General features: G+C 37.3%; 1 protein-coding gene across 1 annotated transcript in view; it reads right to left on the minus strand.

The window, feature by feature from the left end:
* The window catches only part of usp16 (ubiquitin specific peptidase 16), an 11139-nt gene extending 10306 nt beyond the window's left edge, over positions 1-833 (minus strand). The window contains exons 1-3 of the mRNA XM_084419780.1: positions 687-833; positions 303-371; positions 38-216 (exon numbers count right to left, since the gene is read on the minus strand). Of these exons, the coding sequence (XP_084275906.1) occupies positions 38-216; positions 303-351 (228 nt within the window). The 5' untranslated portion in view covers positions 352-371; positions 687-833. The remainder of the gene's footprint in view (positions 1-37; positions 217-302; positions 372-686) is intronic.
* Positions 834-14659: the final 13826 nt, after the last annotated feature.

The raw sequence follows: 14659 nt of genomic DNA on the forward strand, positions 1-14659 counted from the left end.
TAGCAACGTGTCATAACTAAGTCACCTGATCACTTACTCTGTGGCCGCATTTCAGGCACATCCACACAGCTGGACTTTCTCTTTCAATTTCATCCTCCGAGATCTGGTCTTCAACAGGCTTGTTTGGCTCACAGTCTTGGCACGAGCTCAGATTTAGACCGGCTTTCTTCAGGAAGCTGTTATCTATTCCTTTGCGGATGTGAGTGCAGGAAACCCCTTACAAAGCAACAGGAGAATCATGTTAAGTTAGAGGTTTCATAATTAAAATCACTTACATTTACTGCCAGCTGTCACACATGTACCTGGTATCTCAGTGCTAGGACTTCTGTCTTTCCCCTTCTTTTTACCCATTTTGGTTTATAGTGGAGCACCTGGGAGGGGTTTTAAAACATGCATATTAACAGCACATACAGTCGTATCAGTACATCATAATCATTGTATAATAACGCAAACACCAGTGATTCACTGATGTGATGACACGAGGTCGTTTATGAGTGTGTCAGAAAACACAGATCTCTGATACAAAAACGTTTTGAGAAAAGTAACATTCGCGTCAATTTAAAGATCAAGTCACGAAGAATAAGTCATTAATGTTTCCGTTTAAACCACTGAAAATACAAATAAACCGCGACTGCTGTTATTTTCAGATGAAAAAAACATGACACAAACAGTTTAAGTAAACTTACGAGGCCAGCAAAATCATTTATAAATATGTAAACGGAATTACATCCATCCAAGTTTCCGTATTTAAATCATTTGTAGCGAAATAAACCGCATGAAAACACCAGTGTAAAGCATGTTGTTCGGCGGCTGCTTAGAGTATTTCCGGGTGACGCTCGACGCCGCTGAGGTTCATTTCAAAATAAGAGTCTGACTGAAACATGACAAGGACACATTTCTCGTCTTTCCTTGTCAAGACCCATCACCTAGTGACTACACATTTTATAGAGGACAATAAACAAATATACATATACAAACCGAGGCTTTTCTGTGATTGAACACCACGTGATCTGTTTGTTCCAAAATCCAAAAGGAAAGTGAACGTAAACAAAACAGGAACCAAAGATGTGTTCTATTAAAATTAATGTCTTCTATTAAATTAAATAAAACACATAACAGTGTTTTACATTACAAGTTACAACACAATAAAAAGAAGAACATATTCTGATATCTTGGAAATGGCTTAAAAACTTGTCAAAATTGCACCCACATGCCGGAATGAGAAATATTAATATATGAACAAACTTTGGAATATACATAGTATATATATATATATATATATATAGTATACAGTACTAAATTGTTTCTAATGACACTGAAAGTTATACCTTCTACAAAAAATTTAATAAAAATAAAAATGTAAAATCCATTTGCATCCACAAAATAAAAAATGTACTCTCTCCATTCAGTCTCTAAAAAGTGATTTGATTCTAAAAGAGACAGAGCTGTTGTTCCAAACAGCTGTATTATGTTGAGTAAAGTTGGTCATACAAGAACTTACAGTGTGTAAAAACCTAAATAAAAACCAGATCAGTTAATTTTTTTAAATTTCCCCATGAACACAAAACCAAAGACTGCCAGTTTACAGAAAGTTAACTTGAAGGAGTTGAATGAAAAAAAACAAACAAAAAAAATTCCCGAAGATTAGAAGGCCAGATTGGACAGATGGCTGCAAATACATATTTCCATATTTCGACAAATACTGTTTACTAAATTGGAGTATTTGGTGAAATATGGAAATATGTATTTGCAGCCATCTGTCCAATCTAGCCTTGCAATCATCTAATCTTCAGAAAAAAACAACTTTTTAAAAAAAATTTCATTCAACTCCTTCAAGTTTTCCCTAGAGGGAAACACTAGATTAAATTAAGGACACATGGCAGTCAGAAGACATTCAATCACATTTATCCAGGCACCAGAACAGGAGCTTTAGAAGAAGAATAAACAAACCTGTGAAGAGCTTTTGGAATCTGATCACATATTCACTCTCAGAAAAAAAGGTACAAACGCTTTCACTGTGGGAGTATTTTCAAAAGGTACACCTTTGTACCTAAAGAGTGCATTTAAGTCCCTCAAAGGTACATATTGGTACCAAACATGTACATATTAGTACCTAAATGGTTCTAACCCTTTTGAAGGGTACTGTCCCAGTGACAGCTTTTGTACCTTTTTTTCTGAGAGTGTTTATTCTAACTAATTAAAAAAAAATCTTCATTTTTATAAAGCAGTTGACACATTGAGCTTTATCATTAAAGTGAGCAGTTTAGGAACTAATTAATACCCTCTATCAGAATGATTCCTGTCCATTTTCACTGAAAGAATTACCTTGTTTTAATATAAAGTGTGGAATTAAGCATGAGCAACTGTCTCATCACTGCTTTTTGATGTTGGCTACAGAAATGCTTTCCATCAAGAGGAATACATATAGAAATTAGTAACTAACTGTGTTCAAAGGCAGGAGGGAAAATAAAAAATAAAATAAAAACAGTAAAAGAATGTGAAGATTTAGGTGGAAACCCACATAACTATACAAAATAGGTAAATAATAATAATATAAAAAATAAAAAAAATCAGTTAAATTATTTGCATTATCTTTGTCTCCCTCTGCTTGTAGACACATTTACAGCATCTATCTCTTGTGTAGCAGGCTCTTGTTTTCTCAAAGTAAAACCTGTAAAAACTCTTCCTACATTCATATTAAAGTAAAAACAAAATGTTAAAAATGCTACATTGATAAAGGAATCACATTCTCCCTTTATTTGTACCATTAAATATCTGTTAGGCACTTTATTTCCACTTTTCGAATATTGTCTTAATTTTTATTTAAAATCAACGTCTCTCTGGAGCTAATAATGGGAAAAGGGAGAAAAATTATTTCGGAAAAAGGCGGATTTGAACTTGGGTCAAAAGTTAACGCCACTCGTCTTACTCAACGCCACTAATCCTGTTGTCAGCGGGATTTCGTTTGTAGTTTTGTCTGGCTCAATTAGACAATGGTGGGCAGAGTCAGTGTAAATAACATCAGTCAACAAGACGGGCTATTTGCACTTGGTGTAATTAGACACTCTGTTATAGGAAACAACGCTATCAGTATTGCACAATAAATCTATTTTTACACTGTCAATGGCTTGTTGCTTAAAATGTGAGTGTTTAACTTTTGTCACTTTGCTTTAATAAAAAAAAAGAACAATTATATTGAGTTTAACACTATCTACATTGTTTCAAATTTGATACAGTTCAAAGTATCTATTTTCAGCACTCATTTTAATGGGCCTTACATATAAAAGAAACTGGTGCAACCACACACACACTGTGTCTTCAGTCTCTGTAGCAGCTCCTTATTACCCCCAGCTGATCCTGAGGAAACTAGATTGACGTCCAAATACTGACAGTCTTACAATAAAACACACACAGTCACAAATGGAGTATGAGACATTGTTGCGGAAAATCACTGGCAGTGTGAATGAACCAAAATCGAACGAACCCGGGTCACTTTATCCGTGTATTTTCCGGAATCTCTGTGTGAAAGGGGCTATATAGAATTAAACTCTTATTAAACACAATTTAAAGTGCAAAGACTAAAGTGGAGCTAAATTATCTTATATTCTTGAGTTACACACGTACAGTATGAGGCGTGTTACTAAATTTTGACTAATTTAAAAGTTTTAAATAAAAATACACTATGTACTATAATTTGAATCATCCCTCAGATCAGAGAGCAACTTCACTCCTGAGTTCCCTACACTGCAAAAACAAACTAGCTGATTCAACTTAAAATAATTTGTAACCTGGTTGCATTAAAATGTTGTATATCGTTTATTCTCAGACAGATCCAGTACTCGAAGCTGTGAGGGGGTTTGATCTCAGAGCTGAAGCCAGAGCAACACAGCCTTCATCTGTGATATCACAATGTCTCAACCTGTAGAGAACTAAGACACAATGTGAATTGTAATTCAAGTGTTTGTAGTTTGTTATTCACTTTGTTCTCAGAGCAGATACTCACCTCATGCTCATTACTGATCTCTCCACTCTCACTCTCTGTGATGTAGAGCTCTGTGTAGATCTCATTCAGGAGAGTCTGGTTTCCCTGCTTTGCTGTTCCTTAATACATACACTGAAACTTCATTGAAACTTCAACTGCATCAGTTTGATCTAAATGTGTTGAAGACCCGTCGCTCCTGATAGACACACGTGGACTCTGGTTTTGATCTCTTCTGATGAATTGAACTATAACAAAGAGATTAAAGTTGATTCTTTTAATTGCTGTATTCAACAAATTACATATTAATTTATGACTAAAACACTCACATTAAAGAGTGCTTTATGATTTTTCATTTACACAGCGTTATTACAAAATTTTTGTTTTTCCACAGATGTGTCTCTTTGTGAGCAGCTCTGTATGCGGGCGGTAAAACATGAGATAATAAATAATACCTATAAACAATGTACAACAATTTAGCATATTTTGTATAGGCCACAATACTACAGATACTACTCTAATATGCAAAAATGCCATACTATAAAACATATTTTAATGTAAATGTAATACCTGAGATCAGTCTGTGTATCTCCACTCTTAAAATCTAATGGCTGATCCATAGACTCGTCACTCTTCATTGACACACAGCTGAACTCTGATTCTGCTAAACTTATTATATAATATATTATCACTAATATATTGTGGTGAACACGTGGAAACTGTATCAATAACAGTGCATGTATACATTAGCCGAGCTCTAGCGTGAATGATCTGATGTAACATAAACGTTGGTAAAACAAATAGTATTTCCTTAAAGTAGTGAGAACAACAGACAATCTTCATTAATAGACACAGTTATAGGTAATCGTGGCCCACAACTGATTAGCAGAAGTATTTCAGTAAGACAGTAATAACGTGAGTTAGCCAGTTAGCAGGAGAACTACACAATATAAAACTCAAAACTACGTTTTTTGAACACCATCTTTCAAGAGATGTCTTTCGACATGTCTTCTCGACATGATGCTCTCCAGTATCCACAGGAATCAGCTGCCGGTTTGAGGTTCAAGTTTTCCCTGGTGTCTGCGTGCAATAAGTGGGCGGGCAATATGCTAATGTTTCGTCTTGACATCACAACGAAACGGCTTATGACTCGTTTGAAAAATAATTAATTTAATTGACTCAGAGTCGACTCTTACTTTTGAAAGACAATAACTTTATATACGGTGCACTTTCAGATTTAAAACTTTGCAGGATGTTTTCTTTCACTTAGAGCTATGTTACACACTACATGAAAGGTCATTTTCAAAAATCCATAATAGGGGCCCTTTAAGATCTCTGGGTCTCTGGATGTTTGTATGTCATCCATGATGAAGCTGAACGGTTGAAATCTGAATCTGACCTCCAACACTGACTGTGTCCGACAAACAAACACAAAGGCTGTGTCCGAAATCGCCCCCTATACCCTTAAATAGGGCACTATTTTAGGGAACAGCCATTTATAGTGGTGCTCGAAACCATAGTGGACATTATTGAGTGCACTTATTCATACATCCCACAGTGCACCGCAGTAACTAGTGTACAACCGGTTTACGCCATAGACAGTAAAAGAAATGGACACAGCGAAGTGAAGTCAGTTAGAAGCATTCACTTCCTGATGGCTGATCGTACTGCGCAGACTCAAACTGAGCTTGACGACGTAGATGTGACGTGAGCAACCTGTCTGTCTTCTAGTAGCTGTGCCAAGAGAAATCTGAATCATTCCCTTCCGAAACTTGCAGAGACGGAGAGTGTAAGTAGGAGGTGTCCATGAGCTTGGAGCAGGAGCAACTTTTGCTAAGTATTCTGATTAATTATTTTGTCATTTTGCCTCCACGTCCCCCCGATTGCCCGCGAGCTTCTCCTCCTGTCCATACGGTAATCTCTCTACTGTGCGACAGAGAGTCGCGTGGCCTATTTTTACAAAAACTGCTTCTACGGGGCCATAACGTAAGATACAAGGTAATTGAGCCTTTTATACATTTTCGTGTTTCTTTAGAAATAAATAATGGACAAATGGAGTCTTTAAACGCCTCAGATGTGAAGTTATTCGCTGTCAAAGTGACGCCAAAATGAATGGGAGTCAATGGAATGCTAACAGCAGGTGGGGGTCTGCTAATCAATGGCGGCGCCCAGGGAAGCTTCAGTTTTTTATGAAACATTGCCCCCTGGTTTACACTCAACGGCTAGAGAATACCCATAATGCACTGTGACAGTCGTGCTGAATGAATTCCTGCGTCTGACCTGAAGATGGCGCTCACAGCTGAATCATCCATCCATCTTGCCATTCTCAGCGTAATATCATACAGATATAAATTCCTTTTTAATTGACTATTAAATTGTTTAATTAAGGTTTATACATAGTTTCCATGACAGAGTTCAGGATAAATCTTTTCATTACTACTGGAGCTGCCAGTTTGCTAAGTTCAGAATTATTATTAAACAACAAGCACAAACTATGCAAAAGCGGCAGCCCTTCCGACGCACTCAGTGTCCGAATTCACTCACTCGTTTTCAATCACTCCTTCAATTGGACTAGATTAGTGGAGTAATAGGGAATAGCGAATAGGGGGGAAAGTAACTGGATCACAAGACTGTGGCGTTCTCTCAAATAATGTTATTCGAAATGCTAAAATAAACCACAGACATCACGAAACACCAATGGAACGACATTAATTTGCATAAAATTAAAAACATAGAACACATAAAAAATATGTCTGTCAGAGTAAATATTACTGCGGAACTAGAGAAATGATTGACGCTTTCGAAACACGCTTCATGAAGCTTCGAAGCGTTTGCGAATTATTTGTTTCGAACCAGTGATTCGGAGCACGTATCAGGATGCTTCTTAAACCGGTCCTTGCTAGTCTAAGTCTTCCTAGTATTAAACGCTAGAATGAGATCCCGACTCTCCAATGATTCTGAACAGACAGCTAAACAAAAAAATCGATATGATTGAATGATTCAATGACTCACTCATAAATACTTCACTTTTTTCATTACTGGATGAATCAGCATTTGTGAACAGATCTCTCGTGTGTGATTCAATGACCAATACATTTTTAACAGTCACTTGTTGCCACCTACTGGTGTAACGATGTAATCGATACAATCCTTATTTGAAGCGACAAGTTTCTTTATTAAACAGTGATTTCCTGTATTTTAATCGCTACGATAAACATCACTGTTTATATCCGAACTATAAACTTTTATCCTAGTTCTTCTGTGATGATTTGAATATTTGTAACACAGAAATAATGATACAGTGTGGTTGGAAAGACTGTTTGTGTTTGAATCGAGATTGCGATCTCTAAATGACTAATTGTGCCGCTCTAGCACGCATCTCTAATGATTGTGAAACGTGTAAACACCAATGATGCTCAGAGTGTTTCCCTCTCTTCAGCCTGAGATTCTGGGATAGACTCCAGCACTCCGGCGATCTTACATAGGAGAAGAGAGCAGGGCTGTTGCTAGGTAATCTGGGGCCTCTTGAAAGAATGGGCGGACCCCCAACCGCCCACCCCTCTCTCCATTCCCTAAGGGACGAAACAAAAGAATCCCTACATGTTCTCACATGAACTTTTTTTATTAAGTAATAAACAAAAACACACGTGATAAACGAAATAGATACAAAACAAAAAGAGTGGATACTCTGTGGCACTTTTAAGACAGGAACTGGACTTGCAATCCTCTCTCTCTCTGAGCAGACATGAGTGTAGCTGGGCAGCAGGTTCTACACAAGATATAGATGAAGTCTATTTAGTCTATAGATTAACTAGCAAGTAACTGATAACATGACAGCAGTTCTCTATTTGTTCAGTTGTCCTCACTCACCTTCTGACACTGGACTGGAGGACTGGCTCTCGGGATCAGGCGAGGGTCACTGCACTTTTATAATGCTTGCAGTATTGCAGATGAAACAGCTAATAAAGAATAAGCTTACTTTGTTTGCGTTTATTTCTAAATAGTAGCATATTTGGTATGTGTATTCATGGACAGACAAAACAACAGTCCAACATAGATTTTAAACTGGTGTGCTGTTGAGAAACGTTTTCCCAGGGAATTGGGATACTTAAAAAAAAAAAGGTTTTGATGTATAAACTATATTTGACTGAAATGCTTGTATTGACATATTTTACTCTATTCAAATTTATCAATCTGTACCTGTCATGATTATATAAAACTCTCCTGATATTAGAGTAACAATTACAGAAGAAAAATATAAAGCATATTTGGTTACCTTTTGGGGCTTGTAAGGGTTCAGTTTGAGCAGATGTTTTATACCATCATCACTGTCCTCGTCAGAGCTCATTTCCCAGAACATTCAAAATCTGGTTAATATTCGCCATCTCAAACATATCCTCAAAACTATCATTTTCAGTATCTTCAAAATCAATATTTGATCGCTGACAGCTTCTTCATCAGATCCAGCATCAAGTGACAGTGACACTAATATTTGATTGTGTTCAGTACTTGCTCTACAGTAAATTTCAAGTTTTGCTGATGATTCTTCCTATTCTTTTGTTTTCTGCCTGCAGTAACTATGAGTGAAACGTCACTTCATCATTATGTATCAGACATTAAATGAATTGCACTTATTCAGTCATCAGGAAAGATTCAATTATTGTTGTGCAGAAAAGAAAAAAAAACTTTATATTTATACTTTGTTAATAGCTCGGGTCGTTAGCGACCCTATACAATTTTTACAAAAAATTAATGGGAAAACAGGCATTCTTTTATAGTTAAATTTTTTCTTGTTATATTGTTTATAATGAATTGATTGAGGAATACTAAGAAGGTTGATGTCTAACTGTAAAAAATGAATGAGGAGGGGTGTAGTGAATGAAGTCCAGGGTCACTAAAGAGTCAAGACCCAAGATATGCATTTAATGCTTTCGCCACACCTAATGATATTTAAAATCTTATAAGATTTTCAAAATGTAAGAGACCACAAACATGAGGACACAAAATCCTAGATTTAACAGTTTTGCTCCTATAGTGTAGCCTAGAAATCTAGACGCACCCTAGCGGCAGCAAAATTATTTTGCAGCCAGGGTGGGTCTAGCAACTCTCAATAGACCTTTTTGCTGCAAAAACCTAAATTGGGTCAGGCCAATCACGTCGTGTATAGAGTAGGCGGGGGCGGGCTTAACATATGACGACAGAGTTGCGATGGTTACCTGCTACTTGAAAACAAAGAATGGCAGCTGCGGATGGAGAACAATGGTCTTTCGAATCGGCTTTGGCCGCAACTCTGGAGGACTTGGAGTTAAGTTTTTCTTTGAGAAAAGAACAAAGAACGGCACTTAAGTCATTCTTAAAAAAAGGAAGATGTGTTCGTAGTTTTGTCGGCCAGATTTAAAAGTTGAATCTATCAACTTACGTTAGCTCCGCTGTTGGGAAAACGCTCTGGTTGGTTGAAGCGTTGTCCTATTGCGTGCAGAGGGAATTCGAAAGACTGCCGTTTATCCCGCCCATCAGATTGACCGTGTCTATGGTGAGTTTCCAGACTAAACATCTTGATGTACGTCTGGCTTGCCAGGCTACCTATAGTGTGTTGTGTGTCGCAATTTAGTGTGTCGCGAGAAGCCAACCACACACTAACAGAGTTTTTTTAACCAGAGTCACGACTGTGGGAAATCTCACAGAATCTCTTGAGACTTCAGAATAAACATGGCGATATGCAGGAAGAAATTGCTATGATAGTGTTTAGAATGCTTTTGACAGAACATTGCCTCAAATTGACAAGATGATCCTCCATCTCTGATGTCCATATCCATTTTAAGCCGAACAGCAGGTTCGGTCACTCTTAACACACCTAACTCCACAGGAAAATCTGATAAAATTATCTGATCAGAAATGCTGATGTGTGGGGGGGGACCCCGAGGACAAAAGCACATGTACTCTGTAAAGCCTGGAACACACCAAGCCGACGGTCGGCTGTCCGGCAGTTTTTGTGCGTCGGCTGACTACGTTTTTTTTTTCCGGCTGATTCAGTGCATGAGAATAATAGCAAAACAGCGAGCAAAGAAGTCAAAACGATACAGTCTGTTCTAATGTTACGTCATCTTACTTGAGTGTTCTTGGCGAATATTTCAATATTAACACAACTACACAGTCGGCTTTCATCAGCGCTAGTTCGTCGGCGTTGGCTTGGTGTGTTCCAGGCTTTACAGAGTATATGTGCTTTTGTCCTCGGGGTCTCCCCCACACATCAGCATTTCTGATCAGATTATTTTATCAGATTTTCCTGTGGAGTTAGGTGTGTTAAGAGTGACCGAACCTGCTGTTCGGTTACTCTTAACACACCTAACTCCACAGGAAAATCTGATAAGATAATCTAAACCATCAAGATAATCGAGATTTAATGCCTGGGTTACACTACAGGAGTTTCAGGCAAATTTATGCCCGATTTGATGGTCATTTAGAAGAAGTAGATGGATGGATGGATGGATAGAGTAGCCTATAATCAATAAATTATAACATCAAATCCATTTTTTTTGTGATAATCTTTCACTCAAGCATTGAACAATGTAATAATGCACATTTGAACAGCCTTTTCTTACTCTGAAGTTTGACCTTAGAATGTGCTTTTTCATAAAACAAGCTTTTAACACCTTTGACATTCATTATACCTTGCACTAATGCTTTATCCTGGAAACCAAAATGATTAAATAAATAATTTGCTGTAAATGCCATATAGGCTACCAGATAACGGGGACAAGGGGATTTTCAGACACTTAATAAATTCAGATCATTCAAATAAGTTGAAGGGGTCAAACTCTCATAATTTTTAAATAAACTGTTATATTATAAAAGTAGGCTATGCCTTTTACATATAGATGGTTGATGTCTCATCATAATAAAACTAAACACCCATAATACTGTGGGTTTATTTTCATATTTATTTTTCATCATAATTTTAATCTTCATGTCCAGGTTTAAATTACCCCCCAAAAAATCTCAGATTTTCAGTGGTCTTTTGCGCCTCATTGTGTGTTCACATCACTAGATGGCAGTATATCACACGCAAGCACTGTTAAGTGCACTGTAAAATCCAGTTGTCACAGATTACACACTGTTACTCAGTATTAAGGTCTGCCTGTGTCTCACTCTCACAGCTGAGAGAATGGAATTAGGAGCACAACCATCAAGTTCCTGCCTGTGAGAGCTTTCTGAGAAAAACACATGACCCAACATATCCTATCCAAGACTTGCACAAGACCTCACAGTAAACATGAGTTTGGGTTTGACTTTCAAAACAACATGAACCTCTTTTCCTCATAAGACTTTTATTAAATTCTGTAGTATCTTAAAGGGTTAGTGAATTAAATTTATCCTATGATTTACTCACCCTCTCAAGCCATCCTAGGTGTATATGACTTTCTTTTTTCAGCTGAACAAAATTGGAGTTATATTAAAAAATATCCTGGCTCTTCCGAGCTTTATAACGGGAGTGAATAGTAACTGAGATTTTGAAGGCCAAAAAAGTGCATCCATCCATCATGAAAGTAATCCATGATGGCTCCAGTGGGTTAATAAAGGCCTTCTGAAGTGAAGCGATGTGTTTTTGTGAGAAAAACTGGCTTCCGGTAACGGCCGTACGCAAATCTAGTTCCACTGACTCTGATTGTGTTCGGCTGAAAGAAGAAAGTCATACACACCTAGGATGGCTTGTAAATGATGGGATAAGTTTCATTTTTGGGTGAACTATCCCTTTAAAGTGTGTGTAGACCTACATTATGTTTACCATGACCAAATCTGTGGGTGTCTGGAAATCTTCACAGCCTCTTATCTGTCTAGTTTTTAGATTTTCGTGTCTGTCATGCTGTTTCCATTTTATTAGTAACACGCAAAATTTTCCCCATTTGTTATTCTCTTCACATTTATCAGGTATCATATGACAAAAAATTCCCATACTGCATTTGAAATAATCAAAGGTTATTATCATTTTGTTCACAGGAAGTGGTCTTTGAAAAGGCAGTAGTGACATTTTGGAACTCTACTCACCAACTAGACTTACAGTAAACATATGCATAGTCCAAACCTGCCTTTTGTAGTTTCTCTCTGTGCTGGTTCCTGATCCTTGTTCGTTCTGTGGTGTACTGGTCATTTTAATATGAATATTCAATGTTTCTCAATTGTGTCCATTCAAAATGTACACTCACCTAAAGGATTATTAGGAACACAATACTAATACTGTGTTTGACCCCCTTTCGCCTTTAGAACTGCCTTAATTCTACGTGGCATTGATTCAACAAGGTGCTGAAAGCATTCTTTAGAAATGTTGGCCCATATTGATAGGATAGCATCTTGCAGTTGATGGAGATTTGTGGGATGCACATCCAGGGCACGAAGCTCCCGTTCCACCACATCCCAAAGATGCTCTATTGGGTTGATATCTGGTGACTGTGGGGGCCATTTTAGTACAGTGAACTCATTGTAATGTTCAAGAAACCAATTTGAAATGATTCGAGCTTTGTGACATGGTGCATTATCCTGCTGGAAGTAGCCATCAGAGGATGGGTACATGGTGGTCATAAAGGGATGAACATGGTCAGAAACAATGCTCAGGTAGGCCGTGGCATTTAAACGATGCCCAATTGGCACTAAGGGGCCTAAAGTGTGCCAAGAAAACATCCCCCACACCATTACACCACCACCACCAGCCTGCACAGTGGTAACAAGGCATGATGGATCCATGTTCTCATTCTGTTTACGCCAAATTCTGACTCTACCATCTGAATGTCTCAACAGAAATCGAGACTCATCAGACCAGGCAACATTTTTCCAGTCTTCAACTGTCCAATTTTGGTGAGCTCGTGCAAATTGTAGCCTCTTTTTCCTATTTGTAGTGGAGATGAGTGGTACCCGGTGGGGTCTTCTGCTGTTGTAGCCCATCCGCCTCAAGGTTGTGCGTGTTGTGGCTTCACAAATGCTTTGCTGCATACCTCGGTTGTAACGAGTGGTTATTTCAGTCAAAGTTGCTCTTCTATCAGCTTGAATCAGTCGGCCCATTCTCCTCTGACCTCTAGCATCAACAAGGCATTTTCGCCCACAGGACTGCCGCATACTGGATGTTTTTCCCTTTTCACACCATTCTTTGTAAACCCTAGAAATGGTTGTGCGTGAAAATCCCAGTAACTGAGCAGATTGTGAAATACTCAGACCGGCCCGTCTGGCACCAACAACCATGCCACGCTCAAAATGGCTTAAATCACCTTTCTTTCCCATTCTGACATTCAGTTTGGAGTTCAGGAGATTGTCTTGACCAGGACCACACCCCTAAATGCATTGAAGCAACTGCCATGTGATTGGTTGATTAGATAATTGCATTAATGAGAAATTGAACAGGTGTTCCTAATAATCCTTTAGGTGAGTGTACTTCATGTGGTAACATCTACAATAACTGGTTTTGTTGAAATGAAATAAATTATTTTAAGTTTACTGATTATAACTGAATTCAACCAACCTGAAAATCAAGGTTTTACTGACACAAATGTCAGTAGATAGAACCTGATTCCTCCAGCTAGGTACAATTACTTAATTAGTTTGATATAATCTTTTTTTGTTTTATATGATGAAATTTTGATGTAACATTTGTTGTAATGCATTCACATTGATGTAAATGCATTCAAAAAATATGAATTAACAATAGGCTACTTAATTTAAATGAACACATTTTTTACACACAACCTAATTTAATTCTGAATAAATCAGTTTAGTTGGGTTAACACTATTTAGTTGGTTTATGTCAAATTAAATTGCTCTTGTATGTTTAACTTAACTTTATTACATCATTCATTACAATTTTGGTTATATTTTATAATCAATTTGCTGAGCCTTAATTTTCAACCAAGTAGTGTCTCATCACTACATACAATGAAAAAATAAGATAAGACTGGTCAGTACTGATGACATTGAGTGCCAACAGCAAAAGCACAAGCACTACTCTTCAGTACAATGGTAACCACAAAATTCAATAACGCTAAAAGTCCAGCATAACTGAACATTAAACATTAACATAAACTACCAAAATTTTTCCCTAACTGAAAAACACATAAAATAACACTCAATCCCTAAACTGACTCTCCTAATGCAGTCCCTTGTAAAGCATACTGGAACTACAGATCCACTGCTCATGTCATGCAGTCAATTATTCATGTAGTTTAAACATAAATTAATAAGTAAACGTCACTTTTGAATATATTAGGTGGACTGAACACAATTAAATTAAGTTGTGACAGAATGTTAAATTGTGTTACTTTAGCTCATTTTAATGAATTAACCAGAATTTTTTTTTTTTTTGTGTATATTTGTTTTACAATTGCGATTTTCACTTTGATGCAACATAATGTGTATAATAACCTCGAATCACAATTTCTCACTGAAGCAGAATTCGCAGATCAGCAAGAAGCAGCCAAACACAACCCTTTTCTTCTTCTATGTCCTTCACTGCAGATGTCCTGTATAGCGGACACAAGCTGTCGTATAGTGTGCATGTGCCAAATGTGTCCATCCTGAGCTTTTTTGCTCAGGAAATGTGCAAATGTGTCCAAAATTGTATATTGGGCCAATGTAACTCAATTACGTTAAAACAGCATTCCCTTGTTGTATGTTACATAAACCCAAATGAATTTAAAG

Source organism: Rutilus rutilus (assembly GCF_951802725.1).
Source record: "Rutilus rutilus genome assembly, chromosome: 9".
Taxonomy (NCBI): domain Eukaryota; kingdom Metazoa; phylum Chordata; class Actinopteri; order Cypriniformes; family Leuciscidae; genus Rutilus; species Rutilus rutilus.